Genomic DNA, 26,633 nt, shown 5'->3' on the forward strand with positions numbered 1-26,633 from the left:
CCATTAAACCAAATTTTTGACGTGTTTTTCAAAATTCTCTCTTTTTGTAACCCACTCTCCCCCCTCAACGAACCAAAATCCAGGATACACCCTTGATGCATATAAATTAAATACCTGATCAGTAATAGATGACAAATTAGAATCTGACAAACGATTCAGCAATCCTTTCATAGTTCTGACTAAACGGGCTTTTTCCTCTTTGTTGAATACATCTGACTCGGCTGCAATAGCTCTTAATGCTGGAGGGATATATTTTCCTGTTGTTGAAGCAGAGTTACAAACTATCACATTTCCTTTTTTGTCTCGAAGACGACCATAAATGTCCTCCCAAACTTCTTTATGTTGCGAATTATCTTCATTTTCATCATTATCACTAGCTGATTCTTCTTCTTCTTCTTGGTGAGTATCTTCGGAATATTTTTCTTTAAGGTCCTCTTCATCACTCTCACTATCATCTTCTACATCTACTCCTTCTGAACCTGAATCAAATAGTTATTATCTTATGAGTCAATCTTATCTAGATTCTAATATTAAGAATATTTGAACGCAAAACAGATGCCAAATAGAACAGTTTTAAGGATCATTAATAAATAAAAACGACAAGAAAAAGAAACCAATCTTACAATATCATTTAGTTATAATTTTTAAATAATAAATTCTAGTAAAAAAAAATTACTGAAAAAGAAAACACCATTGATTCAAGCCAGGAAATAGGTTTTTTCGGCGATGATATTCTGTCCTTCCTGCAATATTTGAAATGCTTTAATGAAAACGAAAACGAATAATAATTGAGGGGACCAAAACCCAGTTTACTGGATTCTTCTCTTAAATTTAAGTATTCTTTGTATTAAATTTATGTATTAGGCATTTAGAATTAAATTACGTATTCTTGAAATTTAAATACATTCGGTAGCTTAAAGGAAAGAAGATAAAAAAATAAAAAAAAAACGTAGAAGAAATTCTCACCTTTTTCTGTATTATAACTTCTAATTAAAAATGGTATTTTATATATTTTATAGTATTTTTGGTATTTTATAGGGTTTTATACTTATTTATAAATAAGATATTTGATTACGGGAGAGGGGTAGATCAAACGTTGCGCGATTAGGGAAGAAATTACGACGGTACAATAAGTTAAATTAGAGAAAACGTCTCTATAAAACAAGAAAAGCATAATGAAACACTATTTTCAGGGAATGATTCCGTACATTTTTTTCAACCCTGAGCACTAACAAAGTTAAACATCTATCATAAAGTGCTTTATTAAGGTGAAAATTAGTAATCATTAATGAATTGGGATTTAAGTAAGTTCTCCATGAGACAACTAAAATTACAAGCAACCTTAAACAATAGCAGGTCCTCAAATAGAGACTTGGGCAAGCACGCTATTAACCCTGTGAATACAAATTGAATAAAAAATAATTTTTGAAACATAAAATGAAATCAAACCGAGCATGACTCTAAGAATCTACCAAGCCTGGTTTCCAAAAAGTAAGTTTCCAAGAAGAAGAAGAAGTGAGGAAAACCATTAAAATGACATAAATGCTGAAAAATTTCAGAAACGTCTACAATAAAACAAGAAAAGCACAACAGAAGCCCCAAATTTAGATAATAGTTCCATGCCTTTTGATTCAATTCTGAATCGTCACAAAGTTAAAACCCCAACTATTCAGTCCTTTTTTGGAAAAAAAAACGATTATCAATGACTCAGGATTTATGCAAGTTGTCCATTACGTAATTGAAATTGAACTCACTTAAAACAATAATAATTCCTTAAATAGAGGCTTGTGTGAGGGCACACTTAACCTTGTATAATAGAATAAAAACTGATTTAGTGAACACAAGATTTCGTTCCCAAGAAATAATTAATTCAATAAGAAATTGTTTAATTCATTTGAACTGGTTTTAACAAATTAATTTTGTCGAACTGATACAAAAAACTGATTTATCAAACATTTCATTAAAATAATTTGTCGATGAACTACAGAAATAAAACTAATCTCAGTACTAACAGGTCCGTAAATTGAGAACAACTTAACCTTATGCACACGACGTAGCCTAAATAAAATGGAACATGAAATAAAACGAAAAGTCAATCAAATTGAACCTGTGGCGGAAAGAAATGTAAGACTAATTGCCAAAAAGAAATCATTTCGTAAGAAAACAAGACAAAGGAAATCCCTTTACTATCTAAAATGACGAAAAATTAACCAAATGTGCACCTAAAATTGCATGTCCAAACAGCACCGGGTTAACAACACTTAACCTTATGCACACGATGTAAATTAAATGAAAAATGAAATAAAACAAAGAGTCAATCAAATTGAACCTGTGGCAGGAAGACATATAAGACTTATTGTCAACAAGAAAGCATTTCGTAAGAAAACAAGACAAAGAAAATCATTTTACTGTCTAAAAAGAAGAACAATTAACCTAATGTACTCCTAAAATTGTACCGGGTTAACTACAAAAAACAGCACCGGGTTAACTACAAAAGCAGCCAGCATTTTCGTAAGAAATTGCGGAAATAAACAACCTTTTTTTTTGTCAGTTTTAGCTTGAATTTCATCAACAGATGAAGCTAAACCTCTCTTAATTTTAATTTAGTTTGTTTTTTTAATGTGATATATGTTAGTCTTTCTTCTTTTCTACTAAAAATAGAACTTGATCTAGCCAAAACATTGATCTAGTCTGGAATTTGATCATATAGCCAAAATGAATTCTTAGTTTTTATTCTAGTTCGTACCTTAGCAAAAAGTCCCCATTCTACTTCTTTTTTCTGGAAAGATCAAAAAAAATTACTAAAAAAACAAACAATTTACTTCACAGCACCGGGTTAAGTACAAAAACAGCCAGCATTTTCGTAAGAAATTGCGTAAATGAACAACCTTTTTTTTTGTCAGTTTTAGCTTGAATTTCATCAACAGATGAAGCTAAACCTCTCTTAATTTTAATTTAGTTTGTTTTTTAATGTGATATATGTTAGTCTTTCTTCTTTTCTACTAAAAATAGAACTTGATCTAGCCAAAACATTGATCTAGTCTGGAATTTGATCATATAGCCAAAATGAATTCTTTGTTTTCAGTACCTTAGTACCTTAGCAAAAAGTCCACATTCTACTTCTTTTTTTTGGAAAGATCAAAAAAATTACTAAAAAAAAACAAACAATTTACGTTGAACTTAACGAAGGAAATAGTAGCAACTAAAATGATTATATGATTGAAAAAATACTTTGCTAAAATCATATTAATAGTTCCAAACCTAAACCGAATTTGTTTTCTAGCGACAATCTAGATTAAGAACAAACAGTATCGATTGTAAAAACTAGTTTTCCATCTTCTACCTATGTTAACAATAGGTGGCAATCAAGACTGAATTTAAACTTTTGTGACTAAACTTCCGACAATATTTTTCCACAGCGATATTGTGGTATTATGACGGCCAAATTTGTAAATTCCTCTGCTGCAGTGCAAATCTTCAAATATATTTCAACTACTTGAATAGTCATAAGAAAACACCTCAAATGCAATCGATCTGGATGCATCTTCATCGAATTTTGGCTTTTATGCATAACAAGAGGAGAGACAATAAAAAGACTCTAGGCAGGGTTCTATGGAAAAAAATTATACCCCAGGTTGCTATTCTTAAACGGAAACCAAGTTTGAATGTTTACTATTCTAATTATCACTGATCACGCAATGGCGTCCCATCTCCCCAGAATGGTCCCAGGTACTCCCCATGGCTATACACAAAAGTTTATTTCTTCCTTCTTTTTTTTATATTTTCTTTCATTTTGGCATTATATGCCAGCTGTTAATGTAAAACTATTCTCAAACGGCAACCAACTTTGAATGTTTACTATTCTCAGTAGCCACATGAATATTAAACGAATTAAGTTTAGAGTAAAGTGTGAATCTTGGAGCAGTTTTATTGAGAAACTTGAAGGCGAGTAGCAACTCCCTTTAATAATATAGTAAGTCCTCATGGGTAGCTGTTAGCTTCAGCTGCATTTTCTCCCAAATTTTGTAAGTTTTGGGCTTGTCTTTTTTTTTAATTTCCAGCGTTTCCTCTTCTTTGGTTTTATTTTTGTAATAATGCCAGTAATTCATTTCTGATAAATAGTGCCTGAGATTAGGTACAACCAACTGTGTCAATAATAAGTAGGCTATTAGGTCAAATAGGGATGCTTTATCAGCCTAATATTGACATCAAGCATTAATTTTAGCAAAACATCCTGAAGATTTGTGATTGTTCAAGCAAGAAATTTGATAATTTTGTAATCAACAATAAAATAGCCTAATTTAAATAATTACGGTGTTACTAATATTTATTCTGAGTAAGTTTTTGGCTGTAAGATCATTTAGTAAAAAAGAAGAAAGACTAAAATAACTCACTTTAAAAAAACAAACTAAAACTAAAATTAAGCGTATACGTATAATAAAATTATACGTATAAGTAAAATAAGTATACGCCGGTGAAGATTGTAAAATACAATGCCGTATTCTTTACCTTTTTGTGTTGCGGAGCAACACTACTGCTTTCGTAGTTTTTTTTTTTTTCTTCTTTTCACCGTGATCAGCGACCTGTAGCTCCGAAGTGGTAAGAGTTAAAAATTTGAGATTTTTCAGAGGGAAGGGAAACGTGAAACAGAGTAAAAAAATTCCAGAGAAGTTCCTAAAATTTCTAACAGTTTTCCATAAAAAAAAATAAAACGGTTTTTTTCTTAGAAACTGTGCGTTCGATGTTTGGCGTCAAGTTAAGACGACCCTAGCTTCGGAAATAAACTTGTTAGAAATACAGTTATGCTGAACTCATGTAGAACTTTCATCTGTCTCTTCGAGAACCGGAGCACAAAATTCCGTAGCTCTTACAGATTTCCCGGAAATAATTCCGGAAAAGTCCATCTCGTTCCGATTTTTTTTTTGAATTTTCTCAAATTTCCGATTTTGATGTTTCTTATATTTTTATCGAGTAGTGTTATGAAAAGTATGCAAGAAGAAGTGAAGTGTTCTATATACCAAGTTGCTTCGTTCTCTAAGAAATAATTTCCGAAGTTTCGACGTTCTAGAGGTAACTTCTGTTCTGGACCAGCTAGAATTTTTTTTCCAACGCGGTTCGACAGGTCTCGATCTCCTAACAACTGGAGCTTACAATAGTTTCTCCGAAATAAAATTCCTTCTTTGGGTTTTTCTATTTGGAAGTTTTGTCATGCCCTCGGGGCAATTTAAATTTTTTGGTGAATTTGGTTTGTTTTATATTTTCCTAGTTTAGACCATCAAAAGTTAAGCAGAAAACTATAAGACGTTATTTCTGTATCTCTTTCAGATTTCCCGGAAATAGCAACTGTGTCCCGTAGGGCACAGTTGCACGTGTTGCTCCGCAACTGTGCCCTAAGGAACAGGGCACAGTTGCTGCAACACTTCCCGTTGCACAGGCAACGGAGGTCTAGTTCATTATGCTATATTATATACTTATTATGTATTTTATACATTATTGTTTTAAATCTTAATAATAAATAATAAATAATAATAAAATTATACGTATAAGTAAAATAAGTATACGCCGGTGAAGATTGTAAAATACAATGCAGTATTCTTTACCTTTTTCATTATACTATATTATATATTTATTATGTATTTTATACATTATTGTTTTAGAATCTTATTGTATAGACAAGTTCCATGGTTGGGTTCCTTAAAAAAGAGACCGGCTGATTGAAAAAAATACACGTAGTGAAGCCAAAGAGCAAAAGTGAGGACACTGTCGCATGCTTTTGGTGCCAAAAAGTGTGTTTTACATATAAAGTTTTTTTTTATTCATAAGAGTTGTACATAGCTCATTTCAAAATAAAGAAAAAGAGGAGGTACATACTAAAAGAGGAGAATACCAATTTCATTTTAATTATACTGGAAAGCAGATACATTTCTTCACCTTGAGTAAGAAATAATGTACTTTAACAGGCCTATAAATATCTATAAAAGTAAGTGTTAGTGAGATTTACCCAAACAATAACAAATCTAAAAACTATGACGTAAAGCTACAGATCCAATTGAGTCACTAATTTCTATGAAGAGCATATTACAAATCTGTTGGTTCTTTTTTTTTTGTTCATAAGAATTTTTGTGTTTTCTCCCGTTTTTGCCAAAAAGCAAACAACTATACTTTATCATAAAGATTGCATGCTATCAATAGGTTTTATCAAAAGGTGACAATTTTTAAATGCGGTTTCATAAGTACACCCTATTTTGTCTCATGACTCAGGGAATGGATTAAAACTTCAAATTTTTTATTTCCAAAGTTTTTCTTTCTTGGTGGAGGGAGGGGTGATGCAACTTAGAATTTCAGGGGAATGAGACCAAACATGTTTTCTCTGGCCCTCAAGAAAAGTATGTTCTAATTTATTTTTCCTTTCTTTATTTTTTAATACCTGTAGTCAAACAGGCACCTTGGCTAAACAAAGTGGATAATCGTCAGTTTTAGCGGAAGTGGGATAGGGGGCAAGGCAAATTCTCATAAAATAGAGTACACCATCTTTTCTTAAAGGGTCAAAAGTATCAACTTATGTTAATTGGAAAAACAATTTTAAGAAAAACAATTAAGAAAAACAATTTAACTAAGAAAAACAATTTTACACACAGTTGGTTAAGAATTCCCAGTGTTGTCTCCCGGCTTTAGGAAGAAGTGGTAATTTTAATAAAAATTTTCTTCTTTGGGGGGGGGGATGGAGGTTTATGAGAACTTAGAATTTTGAAAGAAGGGGGCTAATTATTTTTTCTCCAGTTCTCACAAAACAGTACACGTTATGGTTTTGACTCTTTTTCATGCATGTTGTTCAATTGACTTTTCTGTTGGTTTAGCATAATCTTCAACTTCTTATTAGTTATACAGTAGAGGAGATTAGAAAGTAGTGACAGACAATCCTAGCTGTGAAATACAAAAGTAAAAGAACCCAGTCTTTGATGCATTTGCAGCATTAACAGTTATGGTCTACGATTCTTACCATAATAAGACTATCGTTGCAGGTTCATGAAAATGAAAACTTAAACAGGAAAGAACACAAACTGGGGTACCTGTGTCATCATCTTCAGTCTCTTCTTTCTCAACAGCAATGTTTTCTCCTTCATCATCTGTACTGAACTCTGTATCTACTTCACTTTCTCCCTTCTCTTCATCACTTTCTTCTGGCGTCTCTTCCACTTTAACCTTTTTCTTTTTTCTAGCATCATCTTCTTGATCTGATTCTGTGTCTGACTCTCCTCTAAAAAACGCGCTTTCTTCTTTAGCAAGAGCCGTTCTTTTGTCTGGGTCACACATCTCAAGAACATAGTCAAGACCATCCTCTGAAAATGACTTTGGCAAACCCTTTGATTTTCTTTTATTTAAATGAAGCTTCTTTTCCAACTGTTTAATGATTCTTTCTTCTCTCTTATTTTCGTCACGTAGTTGCTTCTTCCGTACCCTTTGAACTTCTTTTTGATGGTTCTCAAATTTCTTTTTACCCGAATCAGCAGTATCATTGTTATTGCTACCCAGCGTTTTTTGCCCATTATTTACTTTTTCGTTCGTCTTCTTTATTTGTTTTAAGTCTTTTCGTTGTTTCTTCTGGTAGACTTGATCAGTACCTGCAACTTCAACTTCATTCTTTCTTTCGAAATCTTTACTACCAGAAATAGAATTATCTGATATTCCCAACGAAGATAGAATCTTGTCTGCAGCGCGCTTCATAAAAAAACTATTTTTCTTTTGCTTCTTTTCTATTCTGTTATTTTTTCGCAATTCTTTTCTGAATTTTGGCTTCTGTGGGTAATTAAAGTTAGGACGACCTACAGCTTGTCTTTTGCCCATTGTTTGACTATAAAAGAATTTTTTTATAAAAATAGTGAAACTATCATAGCACTAACCTTATCTTATTTCGTCATTAGTTTTTATCACAGGCATGCAATACACATGAATTTGCTTTTAAAAAAGGAAGGAATAGCACTAGCTGTAATGTCCAAAAGGTACAATAGTAAGAAAATAAAATAAATTAACTTAAAGCCTATTGTTCCACGTTATATTTTTTCCTTTTTTTTCATTTTAGTGTTGAATTTTGTCTGTTTTTATATGTGTTTCATTCACTGACCTTCAGTTCATGGCTAATTTCATCAACAACAAAAATATAAAAAAAAAATCATGCTGTTCAGAAACTACTGGAAACTATGGATATCTCAGTAAAAATCAAGCAGGCTGGCAGGTCTCAGTGGGAATTATTTTCATCTTGTTATATTTGTCTTGCTGTAGTTTTTCCAGCACTTCATATTCTAAAAAGGACTTCTTAGAAGCTTAGAAGTACCTGTACAGTGAATAGACCCACCCATTTGGCTCTTTTACCAACTTCAATAAATTTGCCCCAATTTTCCATCTCATCTTGTTTCCTGAAAATGTTGATTTTGCATTGCTTTTTGACTATTCATGGATATCCTTATTTGGGTGAAGTCTTACGAGTAATTACTTACTTTATGGGGAATGAAAAGAGGGGATCAGAAAAAAAAAATTAGTTTCTTAGAGAATATCAACCTTTTCTGCTTTAAAAAGATCAAGAGAATGTAGTAGGCTACCTGTAGTGCGTAGAAAATCTATCTTTTGATACATTTTGTCTTCAAGGCCCAATTTTTTGGCACCTAAGATATATTTCAAGGGTTTAAGTAAGTGTAAGAAAGTTGACAAAAACTAACAGCCAGTAAATTAAAATATTTAACAGAAAAAGATAAAAAGAAAAATAGAAAAGAGCTACCCTACAATCATGCTAATTTAGAAATGTTTTCCGCAAAAAAAGAAAAAAGTAAAAAACAATATTAAAACCTGGAAAAGGCAGAGATAAAGTCATATAAAAAGTCAAATCTAAAACGACAAGACACTGGCATAAATAAATAAATGAAATTTAAGACGAAAAGAATCAAAATAAATAGTCAAGTCAAGCTTGCAATGAACACAAACTATTATAAACAAATGCAATCAGCAAGCTGCTGATAGAGGCAGCTAAATGGAAGTCGGAAGCTACATCAGTGTAGTCAACTCTAAAATCAATCTACAAATAGCCAAATAAGTGCAGGAAGATTAACAAAAACTTGTACAAGTAGTTTGGGAGCCCCTTATGAAGAACAGGCCAATTTGTGGAATAATATGAAAAAAACTTCGTTTTCTTAAAGAGTTAAAGAGGCTGCGTCCCAAAGTCGAACCTTAAAACGTACAGGAATTAGAAGAGGCAGTTGGGGGGCTACCGCCCCCCAAACCAAAAAAACTAAATTAATCTCTCTTGTTTGTAATTTCTAAGCCTTGGAAATGGGTAAGTAGTAAATGTGAGAAACTGAAAAACATCCCTGGGCAATCATACTTTTTGGCTGTGAATTCATTTCTAACAATCTTACTTTCCTCAGTTAAGGTATGCTTATTTGTGTCTACTTGAAGACATACAAAAGAAGCAGAGTAATGAAAAACGAAAAGAAACAAACTTAAAATATAAAGAAAAAACAAGTTTTAAACAACATAAAACACAGAGTTAATCCGTATGAAATTCGTAAACAATGTCAAATGACAGAAAATGAAACAAACAAGGTATAAAACATACAACAAGCCTTATCTTGTGCAATGATTCCCATCCTGGACTAAGCAATATAATACCAAAAGAATAGTACCTTTTGATTCCTAAGTCAATACTTTTCCAAATACAATGGTTGCTTCCACAACAACTGTGATACAGCCCCCCCCCCAATAGTAAGGTACAGCCCTAGGCTATATTTCAAACATTCTTATTTTTTTTTTTATTGGCATTATTTTATATTATAAACCATGTGCTGATGGGATATAATAATAAAGAACAGGTCAATGGTAAAATTGCATATGACAGACTTTTTACTATTTTGCAAAGTAGCAGAATTAGGCAAAATAAACTTCCAAGAATGAATTAAGAGCCACTATTATGTCTTTCATAAGGTGTTTTGAAGCTGATATTTTTTACTCTTTCTTAGCTATACATTTTAGCTGTTAATTACTCATCATCTGTGGTAACTTTTGAAAAAAACATAAATTTTTCTTAATTTTGGCTTCATTTTTTTGACTAAAGGTTTCGAAAATAAACTTTTAATAACTTTGATAGAATGTTAAACCATACTTTTTTTTTCAAGATACATTTGATTTCATTGCAGTCTATCCTCACTTCTGAAAGAAAAACTATAGTAACAAAAATAGTACCATTTAATCCCTTAATGAATACTATTTACAAATATAATAGTCATTAGGCTATCATGATAATGTGCCCCTCATCTCACCACATAAAGCCCTAGATTATATACCAAATTACAGAGAAAAACCCATTGTTACTCTATAATATGCATGAGCTTTCTATTAATCATATTTCATGTTTTCTTCCAAGTTAATACATGTTCTCGGATCATTTTTACATAATATATTTGTTTAACTGTTCTCAATGCTTTTGCAATGACATAACTTTATTGACAGGTTAATAACACAAATACCATTAATAAGGCAATACAATAATTCAAGCAAAGAAAAACAATGGATAAATACATTATTTAGGGCTCTATCTGGCACCATGAAAGGGGGGGGCTGCAAGGTAAAGGTCTATAACAGCACCTCTTCAGAAGGAGACATGCTAGAACAAAAAGAGAGACGTTTAGATTGCTCATTTTATATTAAATTTTTTTTGTTTTGTTTGATTTTTTGACAATCCATCCCAGTCCCTCCCTGATGGTCTCATATAACCCTAAGGTATGTACAAAAAAAAACGAAAAAATGACAGAATTCTTACATAATGCGAGAATATGTAACGCAGATCAATGAATCAAATTTCCTTGTTTTTTTCCAATTTTTATCTGTTCTCATCAATTATTATACACGTTTTTTACTTAGCCTAGGGCTATATAAGACCATTAGGGGGAAAATTGTCAAAAATATGAACAAAACCATATATTGAACATAAGATTAGCACAACTGCTACTACTATCAGTACTACTACTAATCTTACTACTCCTACTAGTAGTCATACTCCTACTTCTACTACTACTGTGACTGCTGGTACAACTACGGCTAAGGGTATGCACGCGAAAATTTCAGGGAATACTGAGGGAGAAGTTGTACTGAATCAAAATAAATTGTGTGTATCCAGTTTGTTGCAAAGGATGTATCAGCAATAGCTCAGAAATGGCTTGGAGAATGAAGTTCAAACTAGCAGGGCTTGTTGTAGTGGATGTTGAACTAGCCAAAAGGCAATATTTGCATGCTATTAATACTACTGCTACTAGTATAAGGACTGCTAATACTAATATAGCTACCGAAGATAAGGGTATTAAGATGCAAAATTTCAGGGTTTATTGAGACAGTGTTGGACAAAATTAAAACACATTATGTGCATTCAGATGGTCAAAAGGATGGATCAGCAAAGCTCCAGGAACTGATTATAAAAATAACTTGAATTTTTCAAAGTGCATTGAAGGAGATCTTGAAAAAAAAAGATGCTATGTGCATGCTACTATTAATGCCAATACTACTACTACAACTATTACCACTTCTGAAGCTAAGGGTATTAAGGTGAAGCTTTCAGGGAATTTCTAGGGGGGTTTTGAACTAAATCAAGACACACTATGAGCATGGAGATTGTAAATGGGGCATACCAGCACTATCTCATGAATGGATTATACTATTAAGTTGAAACTTTCAGAGTATGTTAAGGCAGATTTGGAACTAACCAAAAGCCACTATGTGCACACTACTACCACTGCTGCTACAATTGCTCCAACTAGTGAGGATAATAGTATTAAGGTGAAACTTTCAACAAATGTTTAGGGGCAACTTCAGCTGAATCAAAACATATTCTGTACATGCAGGTTGTCAAAAAGGCATATCAGCAATATCCCAGGAATGGTCTAAGGTATTAAGTTGAAACTTGCAAGGCATGTTAAGAGGGGTGTAGAGATAGACAAAATGTGTATACTACTACTATTACTGGTCATTCTACTAAAAATACTACTACAACTGCTACTAGTACTATTATTAGTATGGCCACTACTACTACAATTACTAATATAATGACTACTAATAGTACTTCTGAAGCTAGGGGTATTCCAAAAAAATTCTCAGGGAATGTTGAAAAAGATAGCGAGTTAAATTGAATTATACTGTGTGGATGCAGGTTATTAAAAATAGCTATGTCTCAGAAACAGATTATAAAGTTGAAATTTTTAATGCATGTTGAAGGGGATGTTGAACCAACCAAAAGGTGCTAAAGGTACTATAAGCAACTAGCATTAAGGCTAAGGTTTTTCAGGAGAAATTTTCAAGAAATGTGGAGGCTGGAGGGGTGTACTGGATAAAATTGAAACATGTTGTTTGTATGCAGGCTATGAAAAAGCTATATTATTGGTAGTATTTCAAGAACAGCTTAGAGTATTAGTTGAGGGGTATGTTGAATAAACAAAAATGCCCTATGTGCACACTACTAGCAGTAGCAGTAGTAGTGTTATTACTACTGTTAGAAGGCTACTAATATTACTAAGACTAATGGTATTAGTATAGAACTTTCAGGAACTTCTGAGATCAAATGTTGGCATAGTTCAACACAATATGTGCCAGCAGGTTAACAACAAGATTTATCAGCAAAATCTCAGAAACAGCTTAAAGTATTCAGTTGAAACTATTAGGGAATGAGGAGGGGATGTTGAACTAGATTGAAAAAGCAAAAATGTGAATACTATTAATGCTTACTACTAATTCCACTATTGCTATCACATAATATCAATCCTACTATTGCTTCTACTACTATTGCTAATACTGAGGGGTATATGTTAAACTTTCAGAGAATAGTGAGTGCAGTGTTAGACTGACAAAACAAAACTATATACATGTGGGTTATCAAAGGGATGCATTAGCAATACCCCAGCAACAGCTTAGGGTATGAAGCTGAAACCCCCAGGGCTACCAATATTACTTCCACTTTTCTTTCTACTTCTACCACTACTATTGTTGATATTGAACTAAATCAAGATAGCTTATGTATATCCAGGTTATCAAGATAGCCAGGTGGGACATCAGCAGAGTAGAGAATAAAGTAGAAACTTTCACTGCAAGTCAATGTTGCTTTAAAATTAAGCCAAAAAATACACTGTGTATGCTGGTTGTCAATAAGATGTCTCAGTAATATCTCAAGAATGACTAAGAGTATTATGGCAGGCCAATGTGGTTTAAGGAATTATTTTCTTTCAGTGCTACTATCATTACTACTTTTACTATTACAATTGAAAAAAAGAGTATAAGTGTATTCAGGTTGTAAAAATAGCATAGATGCAATTTTTTTAGGAAGGCTATTATGTTTTAATTTTAAGGTCAACTTAAAGAGGTGTAAAACCAAATCCAAGGATATTCCATAGGGTGTATATTATTAAAAAATTTTGTCCAGCATACAGATAGTAAGCCAAAATATGGATTGTTATAGGAAAAAAGAAAAAGTTTAAAATATTAAATGAAAAAGACTATGTCAATAAAAAAAAGGACAAAACAAACCTTAAAAGACCTTTTCAATGAAAAAAGTTTCTCAAAGAAAAGTAAAGAGCTAGCTTAAGCCAAAACTGAGCAGAAATAAAGTCAAACAATTTTCAAGCATAAAAAGTACTACAAATCACTATAAACAAATAAATGAAATCTAAAATGAACAAAAAATATAATAAAAAAAATCAAGTCAAACTCAAAACAAGCAGAAACAAAGATGAATAGGGCTGATTCCCAGTCCCATGTCTTGGGAGGCATGGGGGAGGCATGTTTGTTCTTCTTAAGACAAAATACATTTTGTCTTAACTTTAATAATCTTTTTAACTTTAATAAATCCAAAATTATTAAGGATTTCAGGAATTCAATATATTAAACATTCAATTCACATTCATTGGGTTGTTTTTTTAGTAATCTTGGTTACAATGGTGACTTTTTTAAATATAACAAGAAATAGAAACATTCAGCTCAAAACAAGGATTGTTTTCAGTGATGTACAAATTATATTCTAGTCTTTAGAAGGCATGGGGGCGTTAGCCTTGCTCATCATAGTTTCTGATTGTTTTGAGTTGCTAGTTTTATTCTTGAAAAATTATTTGTCTATTTTTCTGCTCATTTTTGGTTTAAGTTAACTCTTATTTTACTTTGGCAAACTTATTTTGTGGACAAAGTTATTCAAAATTAAGCTACATGGACTAGGCTACAAGAAAAATTATGCTAAATGAAAGGTGGTTGGTCACTTCTTAGGCCAAGATTTCTTATTTTATGCTATTTCCAAATATTATTATTATTATTCTGGCAATTTATCCAACCCCACTCCCTGATGGTCTTAGATATAGCCCTAGAAAAAAAAAATATCATTTATTTTTTCAATCTTGGCATCCTTATATTATCCTACAGTTATTGTAATCATTAAGCATATTCTTTAATCTTTGTTCCAATGAAAAGCACAAAAAAGTTTTTATTTATGTTCTTGTAAATTACTACTACTAACTCACAAGACAGTTAGCCAACAAGGACAATCTTAGGCAAGCTGTCATCCTTTATCTGCAGAATGTGTCCTAGCCATCTCAACCTTTCTTGCATTATAGCCAAAGAAATTAGAATTGAACCAGATTTTTCATAAAGCTTGCTGTTTGAGATAGGGTTAGTAAGTTGGATACCCAAAACAATCCAAAAATAGTTTTTATTGATGCTTTTATAAATTACTACTACCAACTCACTGCAGCACCAGTTCTGGAAGTTCTAGCAAATCCTTCTTGCCAAACATTCCTTTCAAGAAGAGTCATAAACCATTGGAATCAACTGAAAGATTCAACTGTCAGTGCTCCCTCCATCCAGTCCTTCAAAAACCAACTTGACAAAAAGTAGGAGAAGAAGTAGTGGAGGTTTGACTGGCAGTCATCAACTCAAGAGCACTACAGGTCTGGAAGACCTTAAAGCTCTCAGATGGATTAAGGTAAGGTGATTTCCTTGGAGCACCAATGCTTCAGAGCCATACTTGACCACTATCATCACTATAGATTCCTATATTCTAATGTTGGTTTGTAAACTTATCTTCCTATTCTTTTGAACTTTTTTCAACTGTGGAAGAACACCCAGGGCCATGGCTATTCTTCTTTGACATTTTCACTGCACCCACCATCTTGGATAATAATGTTAACTAATGAGTAAAGCTTTCCACTTGATCAATCTTCTCATTACCTAGCATTACCTTACTTAGTTCCTGGTCTTAGAAACTTGGTCTTCTTAATATCAATTTTCAAACCTATTCTTGCACCCTGAACCTACAAAAAAAACCTCTAAAAATTCATTCATTTTGCTAACAGTTTCACCTAGGATGCTTAAAAAAATAAGCATAATCTAAGTCTAGGAGAGTTTTGCTTCCCCAATTGATTCTGTGTTCTCATATTGCCTTTGCTATGTTCCTTAGGGCAAAGTTCATCAAATAATCCATACAAATGGGGATAGGATGAAACACTCTAACTCCTGATTTAATTCAAAAGCAGCTTCTAGCCTCATTTCCTACCATAACTACAGCTATGTTATTTGTTCAGATAGTACTAATCACTTTAATGTTTTCACCTTGTATACCATACAGGGAAAGGAGTTTTGATACAACTCTACTATTAGCTGAATCAAATCCTTACTCATAATCAGTAAAACTAAGGATTCGAGAGATTTGATGACTTAGACACTTTTCAATTATTAGTCTAAGAGTAAAAATCTGGTCAACACATTCTCTCTCTTTCCTAAAACCATACTGTTCTTCTATCAAAACTTTATCTATAGCATCTTTAAAACTATAGAATTTTATTATACCAATTAATTTGCTTCCTACAGGAACCAGGCTAATATCCCTATATTTACCACACTCACTCTTATCATTTTTCTTATAAAGGTGTTTATTTAGAGTTTTCCAAAAATTGCTCAGTACTTCCCCTTTTCAAAAATCACATTCATGATTGGGTACCCACCATATGTAAAAAACCCATTTACCACACTATCAGCACCTAGGGCCTTATCATTTTAATTATTTTTGTACTGTCACTGGTACTTACATGCTATATGCCTTACCTCTCAAGTTGTTTGTTCATTAACATATTATAGAACTTTTTTTATAGTTTCTTTCAGCTTAGCATAAGAAAAGACAAGAGAATTGAAAGAATAGATAGAAAAATATATAATTTTGGCTAAATATTTGTATGCTAAGGGTGGGTCTAGGGTGTAGTATTTGGACAGTGTGAAGTTAGAAAATAATTTGTACTACATAATATGCAGAACAATCATACCTAATATATTAGGCATGCACACCTGCAACATTATATCTCCCCCCCCACCCTAATGTGCAAATATATGGCCCAAAATTGTTTATAAAGTATTATATTCTTATCTTACTTTGTAATATTTCATTAGTATTGAGCATCAGAGAAACATATTAGAAGAACATTAGGTAGGGTTTATATCATACAAGTACACTGTCACTAGTTATTCCTCCCAAAACAAATCTTCTTTCAAATTTAAGGTGTCATAAACTTTTATTCTTTTTTTCTGGCACTTGGTATTAACCAAGTGACATATAGCAATTGCTAATTCTGTCAGTCTGTCTGTTAGTCCTTGTTTTGCTACTTTAGGCACTTCCAGGTAGGCTAGGACAATGAAATTTGGCAGGCATATCAGGGACCAGACAAGATTAAATTAGAAATAGTCATTTTCCCAATTTGAAAATCTGGGGGGAGTGGGGGCTGGTTAATTTGGAAAAAATAGAAAAAATGAAGTATTTTTAACTTATAGAGTTACTTGTCCATCTATGAGCCTGTTGACTATTGACTATGAACCTACTTGACAATGAGCCTATGATATGTAACAAGGTTTGACCAAGAAAGAAAAATATTATTAGGGGGTACATGCCTAGAAAAGGGCCTGTAGAGAAGGAAACATGTTAAGAAAATAATTCTAACTTCATAATATGTAGAATAATTTTAGTTAACCCATTTAAGATGCAACACTGCTTTACTTTACCCCCCAACCCCCTAGCCAAAAGTAGGCTATATATTTAATATCTATTCTCCTAATGCATCTCTTGTTTCAACCAATGCACCTGTAAATTGAATTAACTGTGAGAAACCAGAGCTTGCAAAATGAATGAAGGGGGGCACAGTGCATTGGAAATATATAATTTGGACTAGCCTATATATTAGCACATTAGGAGGGGGGCTAAGGTATGGTGGAGCTGCTTGCAAAGTGTGTTTGCTACAGCTTTTCTTCATACTGTGAGGTATGAATTGCGTTTTTTTTAACATGCTTCTCTCTCTCTACAGGTCCTTCTCCAGGCTTAACACCTAAAGAAAAAAATATTTTTAGGCTACGTCTAGCCTGCTTTCTTAATTTGTTCACCATGTTTCCTTCAGAAATGGTCAATCACTGTATATTTACTAAAGATAAAATTAACCTTTTATGATTTTTCTATTGCTGCCTATAATCTCGCTTCCGCTAATCCTCCTATAACTATTACCAACGCGGCCTCGTTAGGAAAATTTAAATTTCTTGCTATTGCAGGATTGTTGTTATGAAATTGCCATTAAGCGATAATGATAGCCGATAAAATGGGATTTTGGCCTCTCAAGTGAGACAAGCCTAAAATCTTGGTATCAATGCTGAACCAATAGGAAAGGCTTCCTGATTAGGAGCAAATTATTATTACACATGCTTTGTCACTGAAAACTGGCTTTAGTGACAAAAAGCATGCGGTTGCATAACAGCAAGTCACTAGCCTAGTGATTGGTTCAGCGGCGCAGAATCAATCAAATAAGCTTATAACACTGAAAGAGTTATAACACTGAAATAGTCTTCCATCCATTAAATCAATGAAAGAGCTTTATATTTTACTTTTTCTCCAGCATGGACACAAAATTAATGTTTAGGGGATCACCAGTACAAAACTGGCTCCCCCATGAGTATTCCCCCCGCCCTTCAATTTGGGCAATTTTGACCTTATGGGGTACAACTACTTATTAAACCACCCTCTAAATAGCCGTGTCTCTTTCCAGAATTTTTCTGTTGTTTGCAATTTCAAATGTCATAGCTTTATGTGCCATTTCATCGATTTTATTGATTGGATTACACTAAACTACAACCCAGAACTCGCTGATGTTTCAGAAACAGTCAGTGAGCTCTTCATAGATTCAAACAGGGACGCAAAATTGGACTCTAAATGTTGTTTTAAAGAAGCAGACACTGATATTAGATTAAGTTTTGTTTTTGACGCCATATCTCAGTTCCCACAATTACTGCGTGTAAACCACGTAAAATTAGTAACTATCATTTTAAATACACGACAGTATTGTCGTGTCCAGCACTAAAAGTGTGGTTCAGTCTTAGTGATGGACATTTTGCACTACCATTGACATTAAACTTGTATCAAAAGAGAAACAGCTAAAGCGGAATGTGAATGCTCCAGAAAACCAAAAATATTTTCAAACAATATCACTAAATGACACGCGAATTCTTTGTTTTCAGAATTTTTTCATGTAAATAGAAAGGCAGAGAAGAACTAAACAATAAATAAAACAAGACAAAAAAATTTATGGTAAGTATTTCCAACTAACACGAATTAAAACCCATTTGAGCAGTTAAGCAGCTAAAAGGAGTGAGAAAGGGTTGCTCAAAACATATGCTCCCTTCTTCTACATTGTCTTCAGCAGTGACATAATTTTTTAATATATCTTACTACTTTTAGTACTGACAGCGCAATTTTGACAACACGTTCCATGTAAATTTTGTGGGCTCTTAGTTCCTTCGGTGCTAATACACAGGATTACATTAAACAAAATTGATTGCATCATCTAGAAAGTGGACCTACAGCTGTTGCTTCTGTTTTTAGTCTTTTGTTTCAATTACTAGCTGAATATAAATTCTTCAACTTTTTACGTCTTTTACGCTCCTTTTTAAACTTGCAAACCGTCATCAAAGAAGAAGCACTACTTTGGTACAATACGAATAGTAACATATAAAAAGGTCACTGTTGGCAACTTCTTTTTTTGTCCTTTCATATGTTGAAATATTTTTTAAGTGAACTCAGAAAGTCTTCGTAATGTTTTGCCATTTTTGTTTTGAAAATCAGACTTTCCATAGAAAAGTCCAGTTTACTGTGTTGTACGTACGAAAGTGTGACAATAATCGAAGCAGCACGGCATAAATGACGAAAGTGTGGTTTTTGGTAACCTTGCTGCTAAGACCTAATTCCAGCTTTTCCTCTTATTTAAAACCATACAGGTATAAAAGCGAGTAGAGGCCAGGCTGCTGCTGAATAATCTGATCTTTTATCTGATACACCTGCCAGCAGGCATCACTGGTTGCAAAAATTACTATCAGTTGATTATTCCGGATAAGTATTTATTATCTTAATCAGTCCTAATAGTAAAATGTCATTTTGAAAGTTATTTCACGGTAATTTTAAAATATATCCTGAAAACCCTCAAAACTGTAGTCGGATTCAAACAAAAAGTACACCGTTGGAATTTTTATTTCCACTTACTGTCCTTAAGAAACTAACAACCCTCCAACTTGATAACAAAGCAAATCACTTTTTTACATGGTTAGCACTGATGTTTCCTCTGTTTTTTTTCCTTTTTTTCGATCGCAGCTAGTTGGGAATGGGAAAAACAAAGCTAACTGTTTAAGGGTGCATTTGAAAGAGTTTGTCTGAAAAAAAGAAAGGCACATCAGTACATGCAAAAAAGTTATTATTCCAGTCATTATTCCCCCAAAATGAGGGGGGGGGGCTAATGCTTTCTTGTGTTGGGTTTTTAAAATAGAAATTCCAGTGGTGCAGTGTTCATTTTAATCCGACACCAGGTTTGTGGTTTTTCAGGCGATCTTTTAGAATTCTCATTAATTTATGGTCTTAACAAACTTTTGCCAGTAAGATTAATTGAAATCTTAGGTTCGCATTCATCAATTCAAAAAAAATGGGTAAATGCAGGTATCAGCCAAATCTGACCACAAAATTTTAAATAGCCTACCCTGTATTCTTTTTCTTGTATCTGGAAAAGGCGGCACAATTAATGTCCGAAGATTTTTTTTTAGGCTCCAACGCACCCTTAAAGCTCATCTAAGACATTGTTGGGTTTGCTACAATCACAATTAATACGGACAGCACGCTTATGTTTAAATCTCTTGAATTTAAAGAAAGTCAAAATTAGAAAGCTGTTTATGTAAAATCTTTCTTGATGGCTAGCCGAGCGGTAGCACCTTCTGTTTGGTTTCCATTAAGTCTAACGGATGAGCATAGGATAGAAAAGGTTCAGAGAAGGGCCACTAGATTGGTCCCATACCTTCAGCGCCTTTCCTATCCGCAGAGACTTTCTAGGCTTCAACTCCCGTCATAGAAATTTCGTAGACGTCACAGTGACCTTGTAAATGTGTTTCGCATAATTAAAGGAGTGATGCTGATCCAAACTTATTTTTTAAATTTAGCCATTATCACTCTACTCGAAGGCATGATTATAAATTATATCCCCCAAAACCACTGAAAAAAATGGTCAATTATCTTTCGTTAGTAGAGTTGCCAGACCATGGAATGGTTTGCCTTTGGAGGTTGTCGAGGTGGAGAGTGTTCGAATTTTTAAGAGTGCATCAGTAAATACGCCTTTTTATTTAGACGCTTTTGTTGTGTAGTGTCGTGTTATTTAGAAGTTTTTGCTGTTTAGTTTGTCGTTGCCAATTTACTTTAGCTTAATATTATGATTTTGTGTTTTTGTGTTTTTGTGACAAGCATTGATGCTTACCGCTATTCGTAATAATAAATAAATAAATTACTGCATAAAAAGCAAAGACAAATAGTACCTCCTTTGCTATTTTTGGTGTAGAGGGCTTCCATTGATATTTTGTGTAAGTTTATTTAACGGACAGGACCCCATATCTGTTGGCCCATGTTACCAAGGTAGGATCGATCCTTTGCATTACCATAGGCAAAGTCTCGCACAACCATAACTGGTAGATAAACTCACCAATATATTATGGTAACATCAAAGCAGCAAAATTTTAAACTAGAAACTGTTTCCCTCAACAGATTTAATGTTTTAAGTTAATAAAAAGCTTAAATAAGTATTGAAAGTTCTTATATATGCCTTCCCTCTCAAACTGTTCAATCAATAATTGAAGTGCGCATATAAGCATACATTAGATATGGCTGCAGATACAGCTTCAAAAAAGTAAACAGTGAATATCAATAGGAGGAAATTTGGAAGAGTCCCCACAGGAAATATTCGCTAAGGTGTGTCTAAGCAGTTATAGATGGAAAATTCAATTCTAAATCAGGATTCATTTTCTATTACTTATAGTTAATTACGATGCACGGATCCAAAATGCATTCAGAGAGGGTATTGATGCCGCACCTACGTGTTCTGTAAAAAATTGGGGATTTGGGTAATTAAGGGTAACATTTACAATCTCCCTTTCAGAAAGACAGGTACCTTCTCTGTGTAATTAATAAGAAATAAAAAAAGAAATTGACAGACCATTTGATTGCCCACTAACAGATTTTGTAAAACAGTAACAGTAAGTAAAATATGCAACCCATCAACAAAGTATTGCTTATTTTATCTGATTTCGCCAAAAATCGTTAATCAGCGATTATTCTAGAAGTGATTTCTTGTACAAATGATTGCAAAACTCCACTGCCCTTCCAACAGCGAAGTTGGTGCTAACTAAGCATGATAATGTAACTTTTTTTTGTATATATAAAATTGTTATATAAGACAGTCTTCGTCATAAATTTAATCCTTCAAAAGTATTGCTTTCGCTACTGGTTAATCGCTTATTGGCATCCAGTCGAATCAAGGAGGAGTGTTTCTGCGGAAAACATCCTATATGGCATGAACAAGTCAGATCTCTGAATGTTAAACAGATTCTTATATTCTTACAATTCGAGTACATTGAGTACGACACTAGAAGCATAGATTTCAGTTTGAATTACATACTTGTTCTATGTTCTATTTCATGGACCATGTCCAATACAACTTCCCTTAAATAAAAAAGAAGAAATATATATATATATATATATATATATATATATATATATATATATATATATATATATATATATATATATATATATATATATATATATATATATATATATATATATATATATATATATATATATATATAAATAAGTTGTCTGTAGTTATGTCTGTCGAGTGACGTCATGTCATCATGTCGTCATGTAGTTAGTTGTCGTCATGTTTGTTATGACGATGACGTCATTAAAGGAATTTAAGAAAATCGTTCAAAGACAAATTTTTAATTGTAAGAAGATCGTGGACGGAAAAAATGTTTAATTGTAAAATGACTGAAGAACCTACAATGGCAACAGCCGAGGAAGCTGCTCAAAGAGTCTATGCCAAAAAACTTGCGGCTGATAGAGAAAGTAAGAAAAGAAAGCGTGCCGAGTAATCACAAGAACAGCAAGAAAACAGGCTTGCGGCTGATAGAGAAAGTAAGAACAGAAAGCAGAAAACAGGCTTGCGGCTGATAGAGAAAGTAAGAACAGAAAGCTTGCCGAGGAATCGTGCCGAGGAATCACAAGAACAGCAAGAAAACAGGCTTGCGGCTGATAGAGAAAGTAAAAACAGAAAGCGTCCCAAGGAATCTCAATATATCTATATATATAAAAATAAGTTGTTTGTGGGTTATGTCTGTCTGTCTGTCTGTCGAGTGACGTCGTGTTTGTCCGCATATGACGTCTGAATTATTTCACACTAATACAAAAGAAGAAAAAAACTAAAAAAGGTAAAAACTACAAAAAAAAACTAAAAAGAAAAAAAAACTAAAAAAGCTAAAAAACTAAAAAAAACTAAAAAAAGGAAAAAAACTAAAAACTAAAAAACACTGAAATAACTAAAAAAAGGCAAAAACTACAAAAAAACTAAAAACTAATAAAAAAACTAAAAAAGCTAAAAAAACTAAAAAAACTAAAAAAAACTGAAAAAAGGTAAAAAACTAAAAAAACTAAAAACTAAAAAAGAAAAAAACTAAAAAAAGGAAAAAACTGAAAAATAAAAGAGAAAAAGAAAACTAAAAAATATGAATAAAAATAAAAAAAAATAAAAAAGATAAAAACTACTAAAAAAACTAAAAAGAAAAAACGAAAAAAAAATAAAAAAGCTAAAAAAAAGGTAAAAACCAATAAAAAAACTAAAAAGAAAAAAAGAAAAAAACAAAAAAATTTTTTCATCATATAATATGACGTCTGAATTATTTCATCTTAATTCAAAAACGAATGTATTCAAGCCGATGTAGCTGAGTTGATAAGGCGTTATGTTCCAGGTTCTAGGTTCAGGAGGTTCCAGGTTCGAACTTTGGCTTTAGCATTAATATAAAAGAAGCAAAAATCTAAAGAAGGTAAAAACTACAAAAAAAAACTAAAAAGAAAAAAAATAAAAAAATCTAAAAAAGCTTAAAAACTAAAAAAAACTAAAAAAAAGGTAATAAACTAAAAAAAAAAACTAAAAAAAGGAAAAAACCATAAAATAAACTAAAAACTAATAAAAAAACTAAAAAAGCTAAAAAACTAAAAAAAGTAAAACAAACTAAAAAAGGTAAAAACTAAAAGAACTAAAAAAAAAAAAAACTAAAAAAAGGAAAAAAACTGAAAAATAAAGGAGAAAAAGAAAACTAAAAAAATATAAATGAAAATAAAAAACTAAAAAGATAAAAACTTAAAAAAAACTAAAAAGAATAAAGAAAAAAACTAAAAAACCTAAAAAAAGGTAAAAACCAATAAAAAAAAAACTAAAAAGAAAAAAAGGGAAAAAATTAAAAATTTATTTCATCATATACCAATTCAAAAACGAATGTATACCGGGATGACGACCGGGACACAGGGAATATAATGACGACCGGGACGCAGGGACACAACTACAACGGTGACGCCGGGGGCACAGGGGGGATATATAAATGACGACGGGGACACAGGCAATGTTCGATTAGCAATCACCATCAACAAAGCTCAAGGGCAATCATTAGAATCATGATGTATAGATCTGAATATGGATTGTTTTTCCCATGGACAATTATATGTTGCATGTTCAAGAGTCGGTAAACCTGACAATCTATTTATATGCACAGACAATGGGGCAGCAAAGAATGTTGTATATTCACAAGTTTTACGTCGTTAAAAACATAAATTGACTTTGCAACCAGTTGAACTTTATCCTTTTCAATCTTAGACATCGTGACGGATGAAAACTCGGAACAATCTATATATATTTATAAATAAGTTGTCTGTGTGTGTGTGGGTCTGTCTGTCGGGTGACGTCATATTTGTGTGCCGACTGACGTCATGTTTTCAACTGACGAAATTACAGACCGGGACATCGGGACACAAATGACGACCGGGACACCGGCACATTGGGAATATAAATGACGACACTCAAAGAGAAAGCGACCGGGACAAAAGGAATGTTCGATTAGAAATCAACAAAGCACCGGGACACAAATGACGACCGGGACACAGGGAGTATAAATGACGACCTGGACATAAGTAAAAAAAAACTAAAAAAACTAAAAAAAAGGTAAAAACTACAAAAAACTAAAAAGAAAAAAAAACTAAAAACTAATAAAAAAAACTAAAAAATCTAAAAATCAAAATAAACTAAAAAAGAAAAAAAATAAAAAAGGAAAAAAATAAAGGAGAAAAACAAAACTAAAAAACGAATGTATATACAGACCGGGACACCGGGATACAAATGACGACCGGGACACAGGGAATATAAATGACGACCGGGACACAGGGCCACAACTACAACGGGGACGCCGGGGAGGGGGATATAAATGACGACCGGGACACCGGGACACAAGGAATATAAATGACGCCCGGGACACTCAAAGAGAAATCACAGACTGGGACACCGGGACACAAATGACGACCGGGACACACGGAATATAAATGACGACCGGGACACAGGGACAAAACTACAAAGGGGACGCCGGGGGGCACAGGGGGATATATAAATGACGATGGCGACACAGGGAATGGTCGATTAGCAATCACCATCACAAAGCTCAAGGGCAATCATTAGAATCATGAGGTATAGATCTGAATACGGATTGTTTTCCCATGGACCATTATATGTTGCATGTTCAAGAGTCGGTAAACCTGACAATCTATTTATATGCACAGACAATGGGACAGCAAAGAATGTTGTATATTCGCAAGTTATACGTAGTTAAAAACATATATATATATATATATATATATATATATATATATATATATATATATATATATATTTATATATATATATATATATATATATATATATATATATATATATATATATATATATATATATATATATATATATATATATATATATATATATATATATATATACTAGCTGTTTGGGTGGCCCTTCGCGTCACCCCAACACCTAGTTGGTGGGGCGCTTCGCGCCCCCCCCCCCCCAAGCCCCCTCGCGCGCGTAAGTCGTTACGCGCCATATTAGTTACGCGCCATTGTAGTTGTGTCCCTGTGTCCCACCTGTGAATATAGATAGATTTATATATGTGTTTCAAACTACGTAAAAATTGCGAAAATACATTATTCTTGGCTTTCCCATTGTCTGTGCATATACAAAGCCGTATGTACTAATAATGACGTCATATGCAAACGCTCTTTTTACAAACAAACAAACATGCATACACACAACTCGTTTTTATATAGATAGATAGATAGATAGATACAATACAAATTAACTGCGTAAAACTTGCGAATATACAACATTCTTCGCTGTCCAATTGTCGCTGCATATAAATAGATTGTCAGGTTTACCGACCCTCGAACATGCAAGGTACAATTGTCCATGGGAAAAACAATCAGTATTAAGATCTATACCACATTTTTCTAATGATTGACCTTGAGCTTTGTTAATGGTGATTGCAAATGCTAATCGAATTGGGAATTGAAATCTTTTAAGTTGAAAAGGCAGATCCGTTGGAATCATGGAAATGCGAGGAATAAGAACAGCCTCACCCTCAAAAGGCCCTGTCAAGATTGTGGCCTCTATTAGGTTTTCCATTTTTTTTTACGGCAAGTCGCGTGCCATTGCAAAGCTTTGGTGGGCTGATATTTATTAAAAGTATTATTTGTACGCCTATTTTTAGTTGTAGCACGTGTGGTGAAAACCCTGAACGATCCACGGAATTTAAAAATTCAGATGGATAATTAACCGCTTCATTTGGTTCCAAAACTGTGTCAACTGACTTGTAAAGGACTGCCTGGTCTCGAATCTTGGTCAAAACAATATTGTTGATTTCGTGGACGTCTATATTTTTGGGTGCAAGAATCGCTCTTTCACTTAGCCATTTATTATTTTTATAATTGTTTAGAATATTCGGAAATGCTTTTTCAATCAATTCATTTTTGGACGTCACTAAATTACAGAAATCAGCAGGTAGTTGTATACGTCCTGAAATTGAGTCTACTGGGAGCTTTCCATTTCCAATTGCCAACAATTCATCTGAAAATGTTTGACCAGAGTCATCGTTTTGCAATCGGACACGCATATTTGTAGTTAATTTTAATGTTTTTA

At 33.0% G+C, this 26,633-nt stretch overlaps 1 protein-coding gene across 2 annotated transcripts in view; it reads right to left on the reverse strand.

Moving 5' to 3' along the window:
• The window catches only part of LOC136026344 (nucleolar MIF4G domain-containing protein 1-like), a 52,496-nt gene extending 34,893 nt beyond the window's left edge, over window positions 1–17,603 (reverse strand). Inside the window, exons 1-3 of one of the 2 annotated variants that reach the window (XM_065702857.1) lie at window positions 17,489–17,603; window positions 7,071–7,852; window positions 115–479 (exon numbers count right to left, since the gene is read on the reverse strand). In XM_065702857.1, the coding sequence (XP_065558929.1) occupies window positions 115–479; window positions 7,071–7,845 (1,140 nt within the window). In that variant the 5' untranslated portion in view covers window positions 7,846–7,852; window positions 17,489–17,603. Of the gene's footprint in view, window positions 1–114; window positions 480–7,070; window positions 7,853–9,674; window positions 9,765–17,488 lie in introns of those variants that run through there. The other variant, XM_065702866.1, reaches the window with a different exon arrangement.
• Between the last annotated feature and the right edge of the window lie 9,030 nt (window positions 17,604–26,633).

This window comes from Artemia franciscana, chromosome 1 (genome assembly GCF_032884065.1).
Source record: "Artemia franciscana chromosome 1, ASM3288406v1, whole genome shotgun sequence".
Taxonomy (NCBI): Eukaryota; Metazoa; Arthropoda; class Branchiopoda; order Anostraca; family Artemiidae; genus Artemia; species Artemia franciscana.